At 33.8% G+C, this 23,269-nt stretch overlaps 1 protein-coding gene across 2 annotated transcripts in view; it reads right to left on the bottom strand.

Annotated features, from left to right (window-relative positions):
- Positions 1 to 23,269, bottom strand: part of VPS13A (vacuolar protein sorting 13 homolog A) — a 107,856-nt gene that overhangs the window by 21,941 nt on the left and 62,646 nt on the right. For both annotated transcript variants that reach the window (XM_056513431.1, XM_056513432.1), the window contains 20 exons: positions 22,748 to 23,104; positions 21,883 to 21,984; positions 20,375 to 20,533; positions 19,995 to 20,256; positions 18,975 to 19,135; positions 17,814 to 17,917; positions 15,642 to 15,936; positions 14,122 to 14,517; positions 13,224 to 13,328; positions 12,985 to 13,131; positions 8,478 to 8,606; positions 7,664 to 7,794; positions 6,089 to 6,218; positions 5,503 to 5,738; positions 4,080 to 4,233; positions 3,258 to 3,404; positions 2,571 to 2,652; positions 1,241 to 1,310; positions 536 to 641; positions 48 to 161 (listed from right to left, as the gene is read on the bottom strand). In XM_056513431.1, coding sequence (XP_056369406.1) covers positions 48 to 161; positions 536 to 641; positions 1,241 to 1,310; positions 2,571 to 2,652; positions 3,258 to 3,404; positions 4,080 to 4,233; positions 5,503 to 5,738; positions 6,089 to 6,218; positions 7,664 to 7,794; positions 8,478 to 8,606; positions 12,985 to 13,131; positions 13,224 to 13,328; positions 14,122 to 14,517; positions 15,642 to 15,936; positions 17,814 to 17,917; positions 18,975 to 19,135; positions 19,995 to 20,256; positions 20,375 to 20,533; positions 21,883 to 21,984; positions 22,748 to 23,104 — 3,387 coding nt within the window. The remainder of the gene's footprint in view (positions 1 to 47; positions 162 to 535; positions 642 to 1,240; positions 1,311 to 2,570; positions 2,653 to 3,257; positions 3,405 to 4,079; positions 4,234 to 5,502; positions 5,739 to 6,088; positions 6,219 to 7,663; positions 7,795 to 8,477; positions 8,607 to 12,984; positions 13,132 to 13,223; positions 13,329 to 14,121; positions 14,518 to 15,641; positions 15,937 to 17,813; positions 17,918 to 18,974; positions 19,136 to 19,994; positions 20,257 to 20,374; positions 20,534 to 21,882; positions 21,985 to 22,747; positions 23,105 to 23,269) is intronic.

The raw sequence follows: 23,269 nt of genomic DNA on the forward strand, positions 1-23,269 counted from the left end.
AAAATTTTCAGAAAACAAATTCAGTCTGTAATTTAGAAAAGGAATACCTTAATTGGAGAGATATGGAAGTACTCGTACACGCTGATTTGTGATGTATCCATTGATGACACACTCATTAGTTCTTCTTGAAGAGATTCAACATCCTTTTTGAAATGTTGTAGCTGTAAATGCATTTAAAAATATATATTTCTTCAAAATTTAGAGTATATAAAACCACTAATCATTTGTCACTGAATGCAATACATTGACTAATACTACTTATACTCTCCTATCTACAAACTCCTCTCATTGTCCCTGCACCATAAGGTTTAAAGCCTTCTTTGCATTGTGTACAAGATGAGCATAAAGGAAAGAGTCTACTACCTGTCTCAGGCAACAGTAATGAAAAACCTCATAGCTTCATATTATTCCCAGATACACAGAAATTAACCATTGATATGGACACAGAAAATGATTTTTAGGTTTTTTTTTAAATGCATGTTGAATATGTACAAATTTAAAATTTATCTGTCTCCAAAAAACAAAAGGTTTCTACCTCTTGGTCACTTGGCACATCAGTCTGTGCAAAGAATTCACCAATGGCATATAGGAAGCCAAGATCTAATCTGAGATCCATCTCTTGAATCAGAACCTTAAAGTACCTACACATGAAACAAAAAGTAATTATTAAGTATTCTACAAAAACACATAACACTTAAAGCTTAGTATAGGGTATTTAGTCCACTGGCACAACTTCAGGAACTGGTTTTGATGGGGTTTTTTTTGGTGTGGGTTTTGGTTTTGAGGGGTTGTTTTGTGTGTGTGTTTGTATTTCGTTGTTTGGTTTCTTTTTTTATTTGTTTTGTGGGTTTTTTGAGGGATTCATCATTGCTGGTAAAGAAAAGGCTTCCCACTTAGGCATAAGATAAACACATTTCCAAGTAAACAGAATGATTTTAAATACATAGCAGCATTTAACACTGTATATAGCACCTCTATACATAAGATTTTTTTTTTTTCTAAATAAAGATGACTAAACAGTGCATTAAAAAGACATCTAAAAATCCTTGATTTACTCTTCAGTTATGTGGACAATAAAGGACACTGAGTTTTCATCTCCGTTAAAATGCTCTGAATTTCCAAGACTGAGTTTGTGTTAAAATTACCATTCATTATGGTAATAATCTATAATAATTTTAATTTTGAAGTCTGATTAAACATATCCAATAGCAATAGAGACGGAACATGCCAAAATACTTACTTAATATGAGATATTTGTGAGTGTCCTGCAGTTCTCATGACAATACTGACATCAGTAAACGGTTTTGGGGCTATGAAGTTGTCAAATAAAACGAGATTAGCACAGACTGTTATATGATATACATAACGTCCTAAGATTTTTTAATGGAAATGTCATATTCATTCAGGGTTTTCTCAATCCTGTTCAACAGGATTACATAATGGATATGACTGGCAAACAACTAAGACAGGGAAAAGAGCAGGAACAGAAAGTAATAGGAAGACGAGGAAGAAATGGAACATCAAAATGCTATTTAACTGAAAATGCGTAATTTAAAAGCAAATTAATATTGATATAATCTTAGATTTATGTAATTTCCTTAGACGTGGAGTAAGATTTTCCAATGGCTGGTGCAAAAATGCAAACTAAGCAAAAAAGAATACTGCAGATTCATGCACTGTAGCTTAAAACTGATCACACTTAGAATGAGCAACTGACATCCTACCAGCTTCTGAACAAAATTGCAAGTAGTATTCTTTGTCTCAATCCAGAAACCCTTTTGATATTACTTAGGTTTTCAAAGTGACTTTGGTGTGAAAAAATTAACTAAAGACTCCAGTTCATCACACAGTATAGTGACGTTGAGTTCTATGCTCCAAATGATGGGGAAAGCTACTCAAAAACCATACAAAAACATAATTTACCATCTGGAGCACTTATAAATTGTGTTTCACTTAACAACTTTGAGCTTAGGCACATTTCTTTTCTTACTAGTTGAAATTACTTCAGATAGGTTGCTAGGTCATGATGCATTGCGTGATACTAGAGCAGTAGGAAACAGTGGAAGACTAAAAATGAGAAATTAATCCTCACTGCCCCAAAACTCCAAATGCAAGTAGCACAGAAACAGTGTGACAGATTCACTACCATCAAAATTAAAAGTACTTATCTTATAGACAGACAAGTCTTCTTATATATTAGTCAGCACTAAATTTTAGTGGTGGTCTGAACCGAAAACTTCCTTTTAAGCTTATGTAACTTTCATGTTATATGTTCTCCAAAATCAATGGAGTAAAGTGCCAAAAACATGCTCTTAAAAGGTATGATAATGACAAATAACAACAGGTTTTTTTTCTTTTAATTTTAATTGCTGAAACAGCTTTCTGTGTATCTTCTTTGAAGAGGTAACTGCTTCCTTACTCCTACCATTATTATTTGTATTATCTGTAGCCAGAAAGCTCATGCAGACTTCACCTGATAAAAGTGTTAAATCTGATAAAATCACTAACTTCAGTACAAGCAAGTTATCTTGTTATTTAAAAAGGACAGATTATGTTAAACTAGAACAAACCTGAATCCAAGGTGATGGACTTTGGAGGTTTAATAGGATAGAACACAAAGGGAAATATGGCTCCAGGAATCTGGTTTTGAATCTAGTAGGGGTAAGGACAGGACAAGGTGCAGCACATTAGCCTTTCAATAGTGAAATATTTTAAAATCAGGAAAAACTCTAGAGATATGATCATTACCCGTAGCCTTCCACAAATCCAAAAAGAGGAAAATGCTACTACTGTACTTAAAATATATGTTTTCAAAATCTAATATCCAATTCTAATAATTAGAAAAGCTGTTTTAAATAGGTAGTAATAAATGGTCCACAAAAGTTTTGCAAATGATTTGTTTTTAAAATCTTGAGCATAGCAAGATAAGAAATTTCACCTCTCTGTTTGTTATATAGAAATGCTCCAAGAAAAAGCAAGATGAATGCAAAATATTTTTTTAAGTCAAACTTAAGTAAATTCTTTTCATGTGTCAATTTTTTTAACTTAAGTCATAGTTGTTTTCCTTTTTTTCCAAGAAGCATTTAAGCAGTATTTTCAAAAACTGAGAAGCATTGATGTAAAAGCCAATGATTACAATTAAATTGAAAACAATTAAATTGAAAATGAGAAATCTAAACATTTCTAGAAATGAACCCAAGTTTCCACAAAAGTTGCTCTTTCTGAATAAATAACAACTATTTTTTTACATGACTCACTTGGATCCTGTAAATTTGAATTCTGAAAGACTTCTGATGTGCAGAGGAACTGTATTCCACTTTCAAAGCTGGCAGATAATTTCTTCTGATAGGAATCTCATTTGGCTGTTGAATCGTCATGTTCGTGCCATTAGGAGTTAAACATACCTATTGAATTATAAAAGAAAATGTAGTATGCCAGGTGTTTTAAAATCCTGCTTTATAGAATATACTTAAAAATTTACATTGATCACCAATATTTTAAAGTTCAGCAGTAGAAATTCTGCTGCCTTTAAGTGAGATGTCATATTTTTCCTTTATTTAAAGCACATTTCAAGGGAGTGTCTACAATTTATCCATAGACAAGGACTGAGCATTTGGAGCATAATTCAGAATAATTTCTGAAATTTCATTTTCAATTCTATGTGGTTGAATGGCAGCTAAATCACTCCACAACAAGCTGTTTTAAAAATACAGGATTTCAGGCTAAAACAAACCAACCATCCAACCTCATATTAAGATATTTACTGGTATAACATATAACTAAATGCAAAGCTTCCTTACTGTAGTTTTATGCTAATGTAGTAACACCACCTTCAAAAGTGTTACACCTCAATTTCAAAGTGAGGCTCTAACAACAAAAGCTCTGTAGGAAGATATTGAAAGTTTGTGGAATATTTCCTGCTTTTTTTTAATAGAGATAAAGAAGTGTTTTCAAATGGAGTAGGTAAATCAATCATCTCAAAATTCACCGTAAGTTTTATCAAAGACATCAAAATTAATATATTATCTTTCTCTTGTGCATATATACAAGCAATAGAATTAGAGAACTATCAGTATTACCAAAACATTTGATTCCAACTCAATAATCTTATTTTCTGAAGGACTTAGCTCACTGTAATCTCTGAATTCTTGTTCTAATTTATCAATTTGCTTAACGCTCATTGGTCTCCATCTTGACTTCTTCTTGGGTTTTGTCTCCCACACCACATCAGAACTTTGAAAACAAAACAAAGAACCAAAAGGGAAGGATTAGCTTTTTGAAAACAAGTTTTCAAAAACGCATCTACATTAGTGTGTCTTGTAATAGGTCTCTCTCTTAGGTCTCTCAGTTTTATTAATGCAAATAATTAATCAAACTTAAAGGGCAAAGCAACAAAAAAAAAACCTACAAAAAAGAGTACTATTTTGATTGCTGACAGTTTCCCCTTTTTTTTTCCCACCGTTTTTGGCTTTGTTTTTGAGTTTTGGGGCTTTTTTTTTTTTTTTTTGTTGCTCCTAAAGAAAAGAAGCCAATTTCAACAGTACTGCCATCCATTTGCAATAAGTTTGACATCTCATCAGAGTTTGTTAAGAAAACAAAACTAACTATAAGCACTGCTAGACTAATGACTATAGATGACTGCTTTAAAAGAAAAACTGATTTAGTGAAAACTCAACACTTCTGCGAATCATGGCAATTAGCTGCCACTTTTAATGGAGTCTTTCCACTGTCTAAATATCAGAGCACTGTTTCTCAGGTGAGGGCAGGGACTGGAATTTTCTTAGGAAATTATGGATAAGATTACGTGAAGCCCATGTGTATGAGAAGTTGACACTTGTTTGTTTATTAGTACAGTGCAAAGAATTAATCAAGAAAAAAACTCTCACTCTGTCAACCTCATTACTGTGAATAATAAGAAGTGTGTGGATTATGGCAATTATATTCAAGTGTCCCTTGATGATTCCAAAGAGGCCCTGTTTAAATATATGATAGCACACACTTCCAAAGCATTACATAATTTCTTTTCTGCTTCTCTGTTATGAAATGTTGTAGTAGGAAACCCAAGCAGTAAAGCACTGTATCACCATACTTTATCAACCAAACCTAAAGGGATCTACAAGGTTTTGCACCAAAATTTCCGGTGTAGAATTCAACTGTTTCTGTAATGAAGATAACAAAACCCACTGACAAACCATTCAGAGACCTTACTCCTTAAAACTCTATTATCACTTCTCAAACTAAGTGAATAGGAAATATTTTCTGTTCAGTGTATTGGGAAGTCTGCCATACAGAACAAATACACACTCCAAAACCACATACATCTAAATACATTTAGCATAAGCATTAGTACAAAACACAATGAAAACATTTCTCTTGATAGCAGGAAAAGATAGTGATTACGTTTGAATATTATTAACCCAGACCTCTTTTTCTCTTTCAGCACAAGCCAAAATAAAATTCAGAGTGAATTTAAACATTTCAGACTGTTGCACACAAAGTTACCTTGTAATTCCAATGTAGGATACCTCCTGTTTTGTATAATTATTAACCAACGAAATTCCAACATCTTGCAAAGACAGAACGATTTCTTGTTCTGCTAGCTCTGCTTTTACACTTTCATATGTCAATTTGAATACATTCTCATCTTCAGTGATCAGGACAATACGCTGCAAACCTTCATAAAATGACATGAAGTAGACAGCTTTTCTAGAATCCACAGTGAGTATGTCCATTTTGTCCTACAAACAAGAGAGGAAAAGTTTTTACAACTCTATTAATCATTCTACTTCACAAAAAAAAATGTGGCATCTTTAGCAACACAACAAAAGAAGAAATCATTTTAAGGTACAGGGAGAACAGTAATTACAAAGTTTTATGACAGCCTCTCATCACACTCTGACGCTTTTCTACTGAAGTCTGCTTATTGTCACAAGCTCCGGCAAACAAAGTGTTGTTACTGTTCAGTGTCTGGAACTCACATATGAGACTGTTGATCATACTCATTGAATACAAAGTTTCATGCATACACTGATGAATAGACATATAAAAAGGAGATTAATTAAAGGAGATTTTGATTAAAAAATAATACCTCTTTTGGGCCGATTTCCTCAGTTCTATTTCCACATCTCCATTTTAATTTCCTAGATCCTGTTGGATCTGCCCAAGTATACAATACTGCCTTATTTGGCTGAAGATAGTCTTCTAGTTCACTGAGAGAACTGGAACAAAGTAATTTTAAATTCAAGTATCAATGAATATTTTGTGTCAATGACCTTTGCATTCTAGTATTTCAACACTAATTATATTTTCAAGTAATGTAAACAGAACAAAAATAACACTATGCATGAAAAAACATGCACAAAAACATTCTCAGAATGACAATAAGAATGAGGATTTATACTTCAAAATACATACAAATACTTTAAAAATAAGGTATACACAGTAGATTTTATATACTCATTTTCTTCCCCATTTTGTGATCAGCATTTTCTGACAAATGTGTTTTAAACTCCATCCCCCTTCTCATACAGTTAAAAGCTTGCAGAATTGTCTTCTACAGCTCTCTGCAAGGAGTTACCCCAGGAGAGGAAGTGGAGAGATGCTGATCTCTGTTTGCTGGGATCCAGTGATTTGAACCATTCCCCTGCATCTATGCTGTGCCAGGGAAGGTTTAGACTGGAGATCAGGAAGATTTTCTTTCAAAATACTGGAACAGGCTTTCTTGAGAGGCAGGAGATGCTCAAAGCCCTTGACTTGGACAATATCCTTAATAACATGCTTTAACTTTTGATCAGACCTCAAGTAGTCAGGCAGTTGGACTAAGTGATAGGTCCTTCCACTCTAAATATTGTAACATGTTCTAAATTGACACTAGGGATGCTCACAATTCATCTAAAAAGATAAAATTTACTAATCTTTACAGCAAAAAACCATACCAAACAATCATTCCTCAGGCAAACAGGAAGCAAACAGGATGACAAGCAACTCTTCCACTTTCCAAATAAAAATCTTTAAACAACACTGCTCTGACTGACTGAAGGGAAAAAAAGATAGGTTGTTTGGCTTTTAAAAATAAATAGTTCAAGAATGCTGCAGGTATACACTTCTCAGCATTGCATACTATCTGCATACAGCGGCAAAGCATTATAAAGACATTACAGATAGAGAATAGAGTAACTGCATGCAAGTGCAGAAGTGAATATTCACTCACTGCAGAAAACTAGTATTTGTTAAAATTATCTTAGTTTCATCCTGGCTTTGCAAAATTTATGTAACTACCTCTCACAGCCCCATCTCACATAACTTCAACCCATTCTTTCAGCTAAATCTCTTTCGTTACTTATTCTGTACAGTCAGCACCTGCACAATTCCAGAAAAGTGCATCCTTTGCCCCCCACCAGGAATGCAGATGCCACAAGCCCACAAAAATCATACAAAAGACATCACAAAACAGCTCACTTGTAGAACTACCTAGCACAATAAAACATTGATAACAATTCATTGTCTTAAATTTATCAAGCAAGAGATTTTTGGGTGCTCTGACAAAATTTGACAGACATTACTTTTAAACAGGCTTCTTTAGAGAATGCATGCTTTCAATACACAAAATTACACTTCACATGTCTCCATGCAAACATCCACACTAAACCTTTTCAATACGTACCTTTGTCCATACTCAATATCCTCTTTGGTGTGGTTTATCAACAGAAATGGAGCTGCACCATCATGGTAATTAGAAAAGGTAATCACCGTAGAATGTTCAGTCAGATTAACATCCACTGCAATTCCTCCAAGCTATCAGTTAAAAAATTATAAAAATTAATAACAGTGGAATGGATTTTCAGCAAAGCAAATGTAATTTAGATATTTTGAAAAACTTTTCCTCTTGTCATAAGAAAAAACTATCATGTAGTAAAACTTGCCATTTTACCACATACTCAAAATATTTCCTTGATCTAAATACTAGATAGCAGGTACTGCACACAGTAATTAAAATTATGCAGGAGTTCTTTCTGTGAAAAGTTAGACTTGTGGTAGAGTAACCTTCCTTGTTACAAGCATACATATTCATGCCCTCCAGAACATTATACTACAAAAGCCACTCATCTATTTAAAAACTACTGCTAGGTGAGACTATCTGCTACATACAAGTAAATTTACTGGAGTCAAAGTCACTTTTCAGAGCAACTCAGTGTTATTTTAGAACTTAAATTAATACTTGTCACAAAGAATACTTGCAAAACAATCTCTATTTTAGCTCCTGTAGAAGTGCTCCCCAGAGAAGCACCTAAAGCAGAATAACTACTTATATCTGTAAACACACACAAAAAGATATCACAAGAATGCATTTGCATAAACATTCCTCAGCTAAGGTTTTGCAACTCGATATTGCATGGGAAAACAAAGTTTTGAGAACGAAAATGAAAAAATTATTTATGCTGTTTTACCTAACATGTAAACATGGAAGGCAATGTTACCTTATTGTCCAAATGCAATAAAAGACAGTTTTCTTGCTGATCAAAATTTATCTTCTTCGGAGGGAGATCAGAATTTTCAACTCTAACAAGCAGTTTGTTGGCATCATTTTCAGGCCAAAAGGGAATGCACTAGAAAAGAAAAATCACAAATTTTAAAGTGAGAATACAATTGAGGTGTCAAATGCCATTCACATTAGCCCAAAGTGAATCTACTAAATTCCATCCAAAAGTGTACCAATAAGGATCAGAAACCTTATTAAAAAACCCTAAAAGTTATTACTTACCTGAATACAAAAAATTGAAAGCAAGTCAAGAAATAATTCAAACTACTGTGAAGAAAGGAATTAAGGAGCTAAAGAGGAAACAGTAAAACTTCATATTCACAAGAAGAAGTACATTTAAAATGGGAAAAATACAAAAAATCCAGAGTATAAAATAGCTACAACATTGGAAATGCCAAGCTTGGTAAACTAAGAGACAAAACTGTTCTTCCATTAGCAGACCTTTTTCCAAAGAAGTATAAATTTCAAATCAATCTTACAGTGACAAGGAATGACAAAATGAGAATAAATGCCACCCCAGAGTGACTTGAGTACACAAGACATAGCTACCTGCAGTCCTTCTGAAAGTGTTTCATATATATTTAAAAGTACATATACACACATAGGTGTGTGGGTATAAAACACATAGTACGGAGCCTTAGGCAGCTAAATCAGAGAGCACGCTCTGCTACATTCACAACTGAAATCATAACCATTACAGATTTAAAAACCTCAAAGGCAATCTCTCTTCAATAGTTACTTGGTAAATGGAGACAACCAGAAGACAGAGAAGATAGAAGTTTTAATTGTAACTAATGAAAAGTCTCTAATTAACTAATAGTCCTGCCATGAAAACAAGCTATGATTAACAGTAACTCTCAGCTATCAACAGCCAAAGTTTTTTCAGACAGACCATCTTTCCTGCATTTCAAACTTGTTGACATGCAGCATCCAAAATTTTAGAACCATTTTTCTCTAACATATTTTAAGAAATGAGACATCCATATTTAATTGCATCTGAATCCTAGAGTCAATTCTTCAGTGGTGAAAGTCTAGTTCACCAACTTACCATGCCACTAAGTTCCCTTTCCCATTGTTTCTCACACCACAGGAAGCAGGAAGACAAAGGAAAAAAATATAGTTAAACAGTATGATTGAAGGTGTTATTTACATCAACATGTATCCCACAGACAAAGGAAATTTAAACTGTGTTGTAAGCTATAATAAAACACAGCATGTAAGTCTCAACGTGGAACTAATTGAGCCCTGAGGAAATTCAAGGAGAATCAGTCAACAGCAAATGTAAGTTTGGATTGGCTAAAAGACATTACTTAATCAACTACAGAGAACTGAATTTTTTTTGTAGTAAACTTTAGCCACAGATTGTGTCACATAATGTTGTTTTCAAGCCTTTTACCACACACTTGCTAAGTTCTTCACTAGATGTTATATTTATACAACAATTCTACCTCCACAGTCGGATCTCTAATTTATATTTAGCAGTGACCTTATGAACAGTCTTCAGTAACAACTTCTTTCTCTAAGGATAGCTGTTGATCAACTGTCTTGCACTATACATAATTCAAAAGACTGTCCTTAGCAAGCCACTGCACACTAATCACAGTCCAACCAACTCCGTTGCCATATATGAAGAACAATGGATTTTTCTAAAAATAGTGATTAAGGTTTCTGATACAGGGAGGACATCTCAGAGATTAGTTCTATATAATAATTCCTTTCTTTTCTGAAAAGAGGGGATACCTGTTACTCAGAAAGAAAAGTGATTTAAAAAAAAATCAGCAGGAAAGTCTCTGCTTAACTTAAAATGACAAGAAATAGAATAGTGGGAGAAAGGAGCAAGCCAAAATATGCATTAACATTTCTGCAAGCTGCTTTGTGTTTTGAAGATCAACCTAATGTAAGAGAATTATGTGAGAAATACTCAAAAAAAACAAAGCACAGGCATTAATTAAAAAAAAAAATCTACACTAGCACAATAGTAGAGCTCCCCATCTCAACAACAGGATCAGATCGAAACTTGCTCCTGGAAATTATTCTGGATTAAGAACAGAGATAGACCTAAAACAGACCAATACAGGCTTGACATAACCTACACTTAGAAGAGATGAAAAATATACTGGATTAGGCAACTGAGTGATAAAAGAACAACCCTGGCAGACCAAGTTGTCACAACATGGATTTTTAGAGACTGCCTACCAAAGGGAAAAATATTGACACAATGTGAAAATAGGCTTTAGAAGGGGATAGATTCTCCTGTTGACCTGCACTGCTCTATTTGGTAAACTGCAATATCTAATCTTTTAGAAGTTTTTAGGAGTGATCCTATGATCCATGAGTATTCCCTAGATACATTATTACCAAAAAGACTAAAATTTATCAATACAGTTCTGAAACACCTAATAACACTGACATTTGTGGGACCAAATCCTGTAGGCCTGCGAATAAAACAGCCAACATAGGAAACCTAGAGATTATATATGCAGAATGTATTTCATAACTATTACCTTTGAGTAGTTTTTGCAGGAATTTCAGAACTTTCTGCAAATATTTTGGCTTACTCTAATAGTAAAGATATATCAAATATAAACCACAAAACAAGAAATAATACCATCTGACCATACTTCCTAGGAGTAAGAAATTAGATATGAAGGTGCCCATATCACTGCACATACACTATTATAGTGATATTGTCGTTTCAGACCTTTATCAATTAACTAGATGAGAAACCATACATGTAAAGAACTTAAAAACTATTTAAGGCCAAGCAAAAGTTTGGTTCAGAGGAAAACAACAGTATTAGGAAATAGAACAAACAGGTAGGCTTATGTCAAACAGTCCATTGTTGAGTAAAAGCAAAAAAAATTTTTTTTTTGAAAATTACAAGCATCATGGAAAGCTGAACTGACTTCAACATCTAAAGATCTAAACATCTTTACGCATACTTAACAAAAATCACAATGGAACAACACATAAATTTCAGTAACTGAAATAATGCTACTTAAATGAAATTGTAGATAATATACGCAGCTAAAGAGCATATACTGAAGATACCAAAAAAGTAATAGAAAGATCTAGTTAGGAATCTTATTGAATATATTCTTCCAACTTTTGCAATTTGGTTTGCAAGCATTTTTAGTAACTACTTAGACTATTTATAATGCTGATATTGAGGTGCTGGAGTGTGTCCAAAGAATGGCAATGGAGCTGCTAAAGGGTTTGGAGTACAAGTCCTATGAGGAGTGGCTGAGGGAGCTGGGATTGTTTAATCTGGAGAAAATGAGGCTCAGAGGCGACGTTATCACTCTCTACAACTTGCCTGAAAGGAGGACGTAGCAAAGTGGGGGCTGGTCTCCAAGCATCAGGACCAAAGGAAACAGCCTCAGATTGCTCCAGAGGACATTTAAAGTGGCTATGAGGTAAATTTTCTAAACTAAAGGGGAAGTCTGGCATTAGAATGACTGCCCAGCAAAGTGGTGAAATCACTATTACTGGAAGTGTTAAAAAAATTTGTGGATCTGGCATTTGGGGATCTATTTTCATGGTGACTTATTTATGGCAGTGCCAGGTTTGTGGCTTGACTTGATACATTATCTTGGAAATCTTTTCCAAGTCTAACAATCTTATACTTCTAGGATTATAAAGGAAATCAGCTGAGCCTTCAACCACACTATCTGTCTGGCTAAACTCTGTTTTGGATAATGCTCTTGTCAAGGGGGAAAGGGAAGAATTTCACTCTTCCCAGAAGGCACTACAGATCACTTACAGCTTTAAGAAACCTCCAACACTGCCCCAAACAAGTGCTGCTTTTCCTACACGCCCTGCAGAAAGGCACGATGGCCACAAAACACAACACACATGCAATTATTTGATACTGCAGCACCAACAGCCAAGATTCACACTGTCTGCAACAGTTTCTGCAGTACAGACAAAAGCCCTAAGCCCATTTTCACACCACTAGGCCTGTGGGCCAGGGATCCCTCTTTGGAAAGTATGCACTGAACACTTGAAAGCAGTAGTGAGACTAAATCCTGAAGAAGCATTTGGATCTCTCTGAACCGATTCACACGATGGAATTTCTTCCCATACCAAAGCAGCTTCATGCATACCAAGTCAGCCAAAATACTCTAGCACATACTACTGCTAAACTGAACAGAAGCTCTAGTGCAACCAGAGAGATAATACAGTGATAATATAACATAGCATACTATTTACGAGAAAGGGTGACAGAATAAAAAATTCCAAATACAATGTAAACCAGCTTCACAGTATGTCCTAACATAAGACTGAAAAATGGTGAAGGACATAGACGGCTTATACAAAAAGCACGTTATAATCAAGCATTGTCGCAGAACACTACATATGGCTCATGTTTTCCATCAGTGAGTGTTCAAACCAGTTTTTTTCTTTAGAGACACTACTTGGAATAGGTTCCATTATAAGTTTACCTGTTGCAAAACAATGGGAATCCACTTTTCCTTGCCTTCTTCAGCTACTTCCAAAGTATATTTACTTCTATTTGAAATCATAAAAAATGGAGTGAAGGTTACAATTCTAGTAATATTGAAACTGCTGTTGTGTATGGTGACACCAACCTGTGAACAGAGAGACATTATTTCAAGTACACTTTTTACGCCCCATTTATATCTCCCAAAAATAATGAATTTGAAAGATAAATTTAACTCACTTGGTATTCCTTTTTATGGCTCTTGCACTTCACAGAACCATGACTTCCAACAGTGTCCAGTGAAAACTGATCAGACAGTTCACTGTCAGTTACTCTAAGCTGTACCTGTGAAGAAGCACCCTGAATTAATTCTCAATTTACAAGTCACTGACAACATTTAAAGTTGTGTGTATATATACATATATATATATATTTAAAGAAAGCATAAACATAACTTTCAAATAGAAACACCGGTATTTCCATGTAAGACGTAACAACTCAGTATCATCTCACAAATGTATTTTTTACCATGCTTACTTATGACCCATGTGGAATAAGCATTTTAAGTGTAAGACATTCCAGAGGAAGATTCCTTAAAAAACATCGTAATCAAAATTTTAATGGAAAGTCAATGCACTCTTGTAATCTCTCTCATATAATTCATCCATCAATAACATTAAAATTAAAAAACTCAGAAAACTCAAATGGTGAATTTAACCTTAGCATTCTGTGAACCCAGAACCAATCTACCAACCACCATTGCAAGTATTAATTTTTTCACAGAGCATTCATTGTTCAAGTACCACAGCTTTACATTTCCTACACAATTTCTATGTCTTACCTGGAATAAGAACCTTTATTGATAAAGTATAAATGTAAAAGGAATTTGTTTTATTTAGAAAATACTTATCAGTGAACTTCTTTCAAAGTGAGGATCTCTTCCTTAACAAAACCTCTGATAATGTACATTTCCTATCTCAAGCATCTTTGACACATACTTATTTCAAACATTGTTTTTAGACAGAGATATTACAGGTTTCAAGCCCCTTACAGAGCATAGGACAGAGAAAATATATTTTCAAGAGTAAAAATGCCTTCATACAACAACATAAGCTGTCAAGTTTGCAAAATACAATACCTTATTATTTTGAAGGAAGTTTTTAGGCTGAAAAGAAAAAAGGAGGGGCTTTTTGTAATCTGGAGGATGCTTGCGGTGAATGCCATCTGCTTTGTATTGCAACATTCGACCGGTTTTATTCACCATCCAGTAGGGACTGTGAATTGCTATTATCATCTGCCCAGTTGTGTAGGTCACATGAACAGCAATATCCAGTTCAGTTTTATCCAGCTCTGTGACACAGTGAAACGTTGTGAAGCTGATATCAGGCAGATTGCTTTTTATATGGTACTCGCTTCTCCAGTTTTGATCAAGGTAGTTAAGCAACTGCAAATCTAGTTTTGTTTGGTCCAAGACTGCATTATGAATCTGGGCAGAACATCCTTCTTGTAGAGTGTCATATTTGTTCCCATTTCCCTTAAAAAGACAAGCAGACACCAAACAGGATACACTTACATTAATCACACACAAAATTCATATCAACTTTTATTTTTTAGCTAGCTTTAAAAATTAAGATACAAGCTTTTCAGGCATAATTTTAAAATACTTTTTGTCCTATTTAGCTATGTTACTTTCCTCAAAATCTAGTTTAAAACATTTTGCCAAGAGAACCTTAATGTATTGTCATCAATATCCAAATTGAAAAACCCACCTGTCACCAAATTCAAACATGCTAATATTCTTAAACAACGAATTTCCTCAACACAGTATTTTCTTCACAAAATTTAAATTTGTGAAAGACATACAGAGCCCATTGCTTCCATATATTTGGTACAAGCCACAGACTCCAGTCCTAGTAATTGTTTATTTGCAATGAAGTTTTAGTATTAGATTCTAGTATTTGAGTTCAAATACTAAATATTAAGACCATCTGAAAAAAATCTGTCTCCCAACTTTATTTCTATTACCCTAAGTGACATCAGTGGGACACAATTATACCAGATGCATAGAATGAAATACACAGTGCTAAGTGTCTGTGCTGCATGTTTTAGGTATTTTACTCAAGACTACCTCTCATCTGGCACTGGAAAGAATGCCTATTAACAGTCAAAGTGCACGTGATTGTTTAATTTCATCTGGAAAGAATCTGAAGTCTGGCAGTAGGCTGTTGGCAAAAAGGAAGGCCTATGAGAATTTGTTAAAAGCATGCTACTGCTGAAAGTCAGTGACTGCACATAAAATGCTAACAAAGAAGGATCCACTTGAGGTAGTCTTCACAGAAAAAGCTGCATTATTTAATTAGGCTGAAGTTGCACTCGGGCAACTAAGTGACTCCCACAGGGCCCAACCGGTACAGTGTTTGAGTTTTATTTCACATATATCTGAAGTATGCCTTAACAACACCACACTTCACATTCTGTGATAATATTTCAATTCTGGAAATACAGACTTTATTAGACTATGTAAGACTTGCCCTTATAAGATCTGTGAACTTGCTTCACAAATATTCCACCAAAACCCCTTTGTTTTAATTTCCATTTCAACCAGCTTTCACATTTTAAGTGGGAAATACCACTAAAATTCAAGCATTATGTAATTACCTCTACAGAATAAGTAATTTGGTAAGGAAGAAGATTGCGGAGAAGAACAGAAGGCCATAAATGAACAACGTATGGAAAATCCCATTCATCTTCTGCACCGAGTGAAGTTGTCAATGAATCTTTTACAGGGACAATATTGATGATAAGTGATTGGTTAGTTGACATCACAGATTGGCATTTCCTTTGTAATAAGCTGTCAACATTTTTCATAATTTCATCAAACGTAATTCCTTCACACATATCATATTCTCCCACTCCGTTTTCATTGGCTAATGGTTGCAAACTCAATACGGATCTGTAAATGAAAACATTTTTAAACACTTAACACGTGTCTGAATGTTTCAGTTATAAAAAGTACTATGCAACAGGGACATTCTAATATTATTTTTATTTTGAAAGATTTCTAGGAGTAGATCATTGCCTGCCTTTATCTTGATTAAATCAGGTATCGAATGATGGACTGGATCCCAAAATTTCATAGTATTACAACAGTAGGGTTTTTTTGTTCCATACCTCCACATACCTCCCTTAAAAAAAAAGAGTTATTAGAGATTCTTACTAAGAGACTACTGAATTTCCTTACAAGTGCTGCTCTGTTCCTATTCCAAGCTAAAGGTTTGGATCAACAGCTTACTCCTAGAATAGATGTGCAGAAAGTGCCCTTCTTTTCAGTAACATAAAGCAACAGGTTAGTTCATGGATTGTTTACACGCATGGCTTTTATAAGGCAATGGCTTTAATTTAATACAGCTGCTCCTGAGTGAAATTTTTGTTTTAACACGTTTCCTGACTGTCTAGGGGAACTCATCTGTGCAATGAATCAGAATATCACTAAATCTTATATAGATGGTTAGATATATCAACAAATTAATGAGAATACAATAAAATACAACTTAAGTAAGGAAGAAAATACAAAGCTTTTGCTGTAAAATAAGGAGAGTGCTTGGGAGAAAACAGAAGGAAGAAGTCTCTGCAACCATAAAAAAATCATCAAAGCAAACCTACCTACCTAAAATTTAGTAACATTTCAGCTAAAATGTACATTCCAATTCATTGCAGTTTTCTTATCGGCTTGAATGTGATAATAGCATAGCTATGCTCTATGCTAAGTTTCTCTAAAGTTGATGAGTCTTTTTTCACACCTTTGATAAACTGTACAGCTTTTAATCTTTTACTTCAAAATCAAACAAACAAAAAAAGCCTTTTAGAAATAAAAAAAAGCTGCACTAATTCACCAAACATCACCCACTAAGAAGTGTATCATATACACTTTACACGGTACGGATATTTTAAGTAGCTTAGCTAATTAACTTGTTAATTAAAATGGATTTCAAAATACTTCCAATTCAACAATGAAATAGTACTCTGTTTAACTCAGGTTACATGCCCTGAGAAGCTCCTACCTAGTAAAGACAGCACAGTATTATTTCAGTATTAGGCTGTACCAGCAGTGCACGGGCTTTGCACCACCTAATTAGTGATTTGTCTCAGTTTCGTCTGATTTTTACTTAGAGCTAGGATTAACAGAAACATGATTGAAACAGTTTTTCTTGTGTTTGGCTTGGATGCTTATTATATTTTATCAGAAAGCACAGAGTGTATGACAGCACTTCTAGCTACCTGCTAGAAGCGAAGAAAAATGGCTTGAGATGAAGTTGGTACAAGGTTTTTTAAAGCTAAACAGTTCAACAGAGAATTAATACCTATATTATTTACATTTTTGACCCAATAACTAGATTTCTCTTAGAGTGACACTGACTGACCAATCAGAAACTATTACTTGAAACAGTAGAAGGAGAAGGAAGGAGGAGGAAAGATGAACAAACTGACACCACCTAAAATTCTTCATCTTGTTTCACACCTATTGCTATACTATAAAAACCTTAAATTTAAAACCATCACCATGTGAAAGCACACACTTTCAATTCTCTACGTATTTATGATTTTAACTTATTATTCATATTTTGAAGTTGTTTCCAAGGCCTTAAGTCAAAAGCACTATTCTCCAGGGGGTCCAGGCCTGAAAGCACAGAAGGCTCAAAAACCCCAGGTTTTCGGGATCCAAAATTAGGTAGCAAGAGTAAACAATTTTTAAGCATAATTACATGGATACAATAATCAATAATGTATAAACGTATTCTACTAAAAAAAAAAAAAATTACAATAAAGTACCTGTAAGAGGAAAAGGGTATGTTGAACTCATTCGCTGGTAAAGCAGTCCCTAAACATCTTCCTTCTTCAAAAATATTAAATGGGATTGAAAAGTGATTCCTTATCTATGTAAAACAAAAATCCAGCAACACGCATTAGGAAAAATTGTAAAGACAAATTATAATTTGAGCTTAATAAAGCAAGAATGAGAAGTCTTATTTTTCATTTTACCCACATACCATTCAATGTCAGTATTTCAGAAGAATCTTTCTAAATGATCTGGTTGTGCAGTTTAATGCTACATTTTATTTATTAAATAAATGCCTTTCAAGGAGAGTCAACAAGACTTTGAAAAACCAAAGACAAGTAAATCTCAACTACATGGTAACTTTCCAAACACTGGTCTCCTAAAAATATAATACATACAAAGTTCAAAAATCCATATAGTAAAAATGTAAGGGAAGTCAGAAATTTAAGGTTAAATAATTAATGTCCATTATTGGGCACATAGTTATCTATCCTGCAAACACACCTTTTCATTTATTTCAAGGTAAATTTAATGGCATTAATTAGCTCTTAGTAAAAAAAAAAAAAAAAAATAGAAAATAATCAAACAGTAAAATTTTGTTATTCATCAAGTCATAAACCACTCCGAGTGAAAAAAAGCAACTGAAATGTAATGGGAACATTATCTCTATAAAACTGTAATATCTGATTCAGCACTGCAGCTATAAACCATGTCTATCAAAAATACTATTTAATCAAAAGACATATACACTCAAAGATCTCCCCTTTCAACTGACACTAAACTTGAAAATAATGTATCACTTGTACAGGATGAAGAAAACTAAATAACCTGACTGAAGGATAACTTGAGGAACCAAGGTAAGATTAAAAGAAGTTTGATCACTTCATACAAAGCAAATAGTTCAAGACCAAAATTCAAGCCAATATTAGTTAACATTACTAATAAATTATCCTGATCCAAAATCTGATTGATATCCTCCCGCATCCAACCCATCTCTCACTTTGAAAATGCTTTTTATTCTTGAAAAATCAAACACAAAGCCAAGTTATATAGACCAATCAGGTAAGTTTTTAAAATATATTTTTAATGCTTATTTAAAGACTACAGGATAATTTTCATTCATTAAAAAATTAAATGTATGGATATATAATGACCTGAATAGGGGAACGTATAGTTATTATCTTGCTTCCATCAACAGTGTCAATTTGACTGACAATGGACCTTTCAACACCTGATTCCTCGTGTCTCACTTTGTAAATACATCGACCCACTTTAGTCAATGGAATCTTTTCCACAGTAGAATGATTATGCGGACCTAGAATTTACAAGATGAAACATGAAACACTCAAAAGGAGCATAAAGAAATGGTTGAAAGACAAAAACATGAATTCAATAGAATTTTCTATATCATTCAATCTAATAATAAAAAACCACCCACCGGATGAAGTACAATCAGCACTCTTAATATGCTGCTCTTGCAGTGTTACTAAGGAAACAGCAAAGATTCTTTTCTTGCCACAAGGAAAAGAGTAAATGAGTTCATCATTCAAATATTTAAGTGGGTTTTGCTACTGCAAATAAAATTAGTGCCTCACAGGAAATGTTTACAAGATGTAACGGCTTATTAACAAGGTACAGGTCTCATATTGTAAAAAACAATTCAACTAATACATCATATAGCTGAGTTTGAAAAACTGTCAATTGCTACAATAACTCAAATTGTAAAGACGTACACCGTTAAAAATAGCTAAATTTTAATTTTAGCTTTATCTATGGTTTGTTTAAAACTATTTAAAACCATTTTTTTAAAAACAGCCATCATAAGAGTAACTTTTGTAAACATACATATGATTCCAATTTTGAAATAAAAATTATTTTGAGCAGTTGAATTCTGCAATAACATATAAATGCAAACAAGACTGCGATAAAGGTTATTACATGAATAATTTATCACAGTAGAAAACCTATGCTGCAAAAACTAAAATGTATGATATCCATAAGATTAAGCAGTAAAGGGTAAAGCAGGACTTCAAATACTGCCACGCATCTAGAAGTCAAAGAGACACTTCTTTCATGTTAAGCTGTCCTTCAAAATTTATTGACCTGTACAAGACATTGTATTAAGCATGATAAATATTTACAAAAACAGAAGATGCATGAACTTTGGAACTTACAGATCTGAATGTAAAATCTCTTGCTACTCATTGTTGTCATTGCTGTGAACTGGTCACTCTCATCTCTAGTTCTGACAAATTCCATATTTAAACTCTCTTTGTCTTCTAAATGAAAGAGTTTTGCTCCAAACTTAACATTAAGGACACTAAAGGAATCACTAGGTGAGACTGTGATGGGAACTCCTAAAGAATTTATTATTACAAATGGTGCTCGGTCTTTTTTGAAGATGTCTGAAGTTTGACTAGCGGCTTCAGCAAATGCCTAGAAAGCAAAGAATCGATACAAAACATAAACATATTGAGTAAGGCTTCACCAAGATGATATCTGAAAGTATTCATCTAGCAATTCTCACACCACATAGTTAAGAAATTTTTCTTACCGTGCCCAAGTTACTTAACATCTGCAGTCCTAACTTGGACAATGTGATGTTGAGCTGGTCTTTTGAGGAAACATTTATTACTGTTTTATATTCTGGAACTTTGTAGCTCTCTTCTTCCTCATCATCTGATTCAAACAGCGCTTTTTTAGCCTTCTTCATCTGAAAGGAGATGTTTAAACAATTCTTATCTGACCACTCATTCTGTGGAAGAAAGTTTCACCTCAAGACTCTCTGTGTCTCCCTTTGCCATTTCTATGTCCTGGCATAGTTTTCCATTTTTTTGTTGGTCAAGTTTTTATTCTCAAATAAAAAGAAGAGACAAAGAAGGATAGAAAAAGAGACAAATCATATACTCAGGAAGTCAATAAAATTCCAGTAACAGCAGCTAAATTTATGATTATTCAGAAGTGAAGAATATATATACTAACTACTAACATAGCTAGTAAATACTGTGTGTTAACTTTTGTCTTAACCTCGAGTGACACTATGTAAAATGTTACTCATAATCGACTTCCTAATGTTAAAACAGTCCTCACATTTAGTCTTCACATGTTTTCAAATCAAATACCTATTTTGTTTTCATTTGTTGAAAGAAAAAATAATAAAAAAACCTGATGGAATACATTTCTCTACCCTTCAACACTTCAGGAAATTATGTATTTCCAAATGTTGTATTTCATATCAGGGTGAGAAGACATGAGGTTTGACTCACTATGTTCTACCTGTCTCCTGTATTTTGTCTTACACCTTTCTGCAAAATTGTCAGGGGTATTTTTAACAGCAGTATCTCAGTCCATAGTCTTTATCCTTCTGAGGCTACTACTGTGAAAAGCTTTTGATAATGACAGTCCTAGGAAAAGGGTGGCTCTTTACTTCTGAGCAAACTCTCAGGTTAAAAAAGCTTAAAGAGTTTCGAAAAAAAGTCAGGAAACAATGAAATGAAACAGTTAAGACAGAAGACAAAAAAAAGGTACCTCACATCCTTTGGTAACAACCTTATCTAGTTTGAGACCACAATCTAGACCATTTCCAGGAAAGTTGAAAATGAGGTGGTAAGAGCACAACTCCCAGAGTACTCTTTGTGCTACTCAACAGCTATCAGTTTTTCCAACACAATTTTTGCTACACATACTATTGTGGAACAAGAGCAGTGGCTTGTCTTTCCAAAGTCCCTGAATGCATCATTAGCACATGGTCTATAGGACAAAATGATATAAAGCTCTTATGATTACCCTGGTAATCTAGTAAACTAACCTCAATATCTAATAAATACTCAATTTATTACTAGAATAAAATTTTGCCACCTGAAAGACAATATTTAACAGATCTGTGAATCTGGATCATTCCTTGTATAAGAACTGGTTTCATCTACTACTTGGGAAAGAACTTTCAGTAACCAACAAGAAGGAACAAAATTGTTAGATCAGTCTAAAAATGAAAGATGGAGAGCATTTGTTTTTTCTAAGGTATCATAATGTTATATTTGAGTTCAGCTTTGGAAACTATACCTTGATATCAAGAGTCCATGGCTTGAATAAGTCAGTCTTCTCAACTTCTAGTGGTTCAAGCAAAGGTTCCCACACGCCAAACATCTCATTAAAATAATGTACCTATCAAAATCCAGCAATCAATTAGGAATTTATATAAATTTATATAAAACTTAAATTAAAAATTCAGATTTAGAAGTATGTTAATTATTTTAGTAATCTAAAAGATTACTAATCAGATTGATCTTTCAGCTGCTACTACAAAATGACACAAATGCATTAGAGAAATAAATGAGGCAGCTAAATCTCTACTATGAAGTGAGTTCTAAATAAGTAGTAAAAATTGTGACACTTAAAATACAATTTTGGCTTAAATAGCAGGTGCACTGGAATTCAAAAGCACTATAAATAAGGAAGAATCTACCTACAACAATCACTGAATTTTGTCACTAACTTCCAAATATGAGCCAGTATGGATGTTTTATGAACTTGTACCACATTGGATTTTAAAGAAACAACATATTATATATTCTACTGTAATATTAACTGAAGAATATTAGAGACTTTCAGACAGTTGTGATTCCAACATTTAACATTGATGTAACAGCTCTTGAGGAACTGGCAAAGTGTGTCAACGTTAGGCTGCCTAACACCAATTACTGTGCCATTAATTATCATTTCATCTTCATGCATCAGACTTTCATTTAAATTCAGGTATCATAACCCCTCATTCCCATCATGCTACCACAACATATATCTGTAGGAGTTTAGTATCAAATATATGGGTTATTTTTCTTTTATTGTCTAAACAACCTGTATGTAATATTTAGACAACAGGGTTTAGCACCCTAGGAAAAGTTCTGTTTCATTATGTAAGATTGCTCACCTCTAGCTCAAGACGAGAATGTAGGTTGATTAGAGTACTCCAGTTCTTGACTTCTCCAACAAATGAGGACTTGGCTAAAAGCATAGGCACTGTTCTGTGCCCAACTCCAGCTTCGAGTGTTAGAAAAACAGACTCTATATTAATTTTCAAAGACTCTCCTGTGGGAACCAGTTCAGTGTTTGGATTTTTATCTTCATTTTCATTAGTCTCTTCAAGAAACCACAACTTCAGATTTTTTATATCTTTCTTATTCCATAAGTCAGGAGGAATTTGACTGATCTCTTCATTAGTTGTTTCTGTAGTTTGATAAAGGGCTGATGTAATAGTGATTACAGTGTTTATGATTATTGGTGAAACCTACAAATAAGAAATTGGAATAACTGGAAATGAGTATCTGGTACAGAAACAGCTAGTTTCAGACACAAAAGCATAATGAGTATGTTACAATAACAAAATACTTCCATTTTCAACAGGACTCTCATTTGAAGATACCTCCCTTCCACATGCAGTAGTTCATTTTTT

The sequence above is a fragment of the Oenanthe melanoleuca genome, chromosome Z, assembly GCF_029582105.1.
Source record: "Oenanthe melanoleuca isolate GR-GAL-2019-014 chromosome Z, OMel1.0, whole genome shotgun sequence".
In the NCBI taxonomy this organism is placed as follows: domain Eukaryota; kingdom Metazoa; phylum Chordata; class Aves; order Passeriformes; family Muscicapidae; genus Oenanthe; species Oenanthe melanoleuca.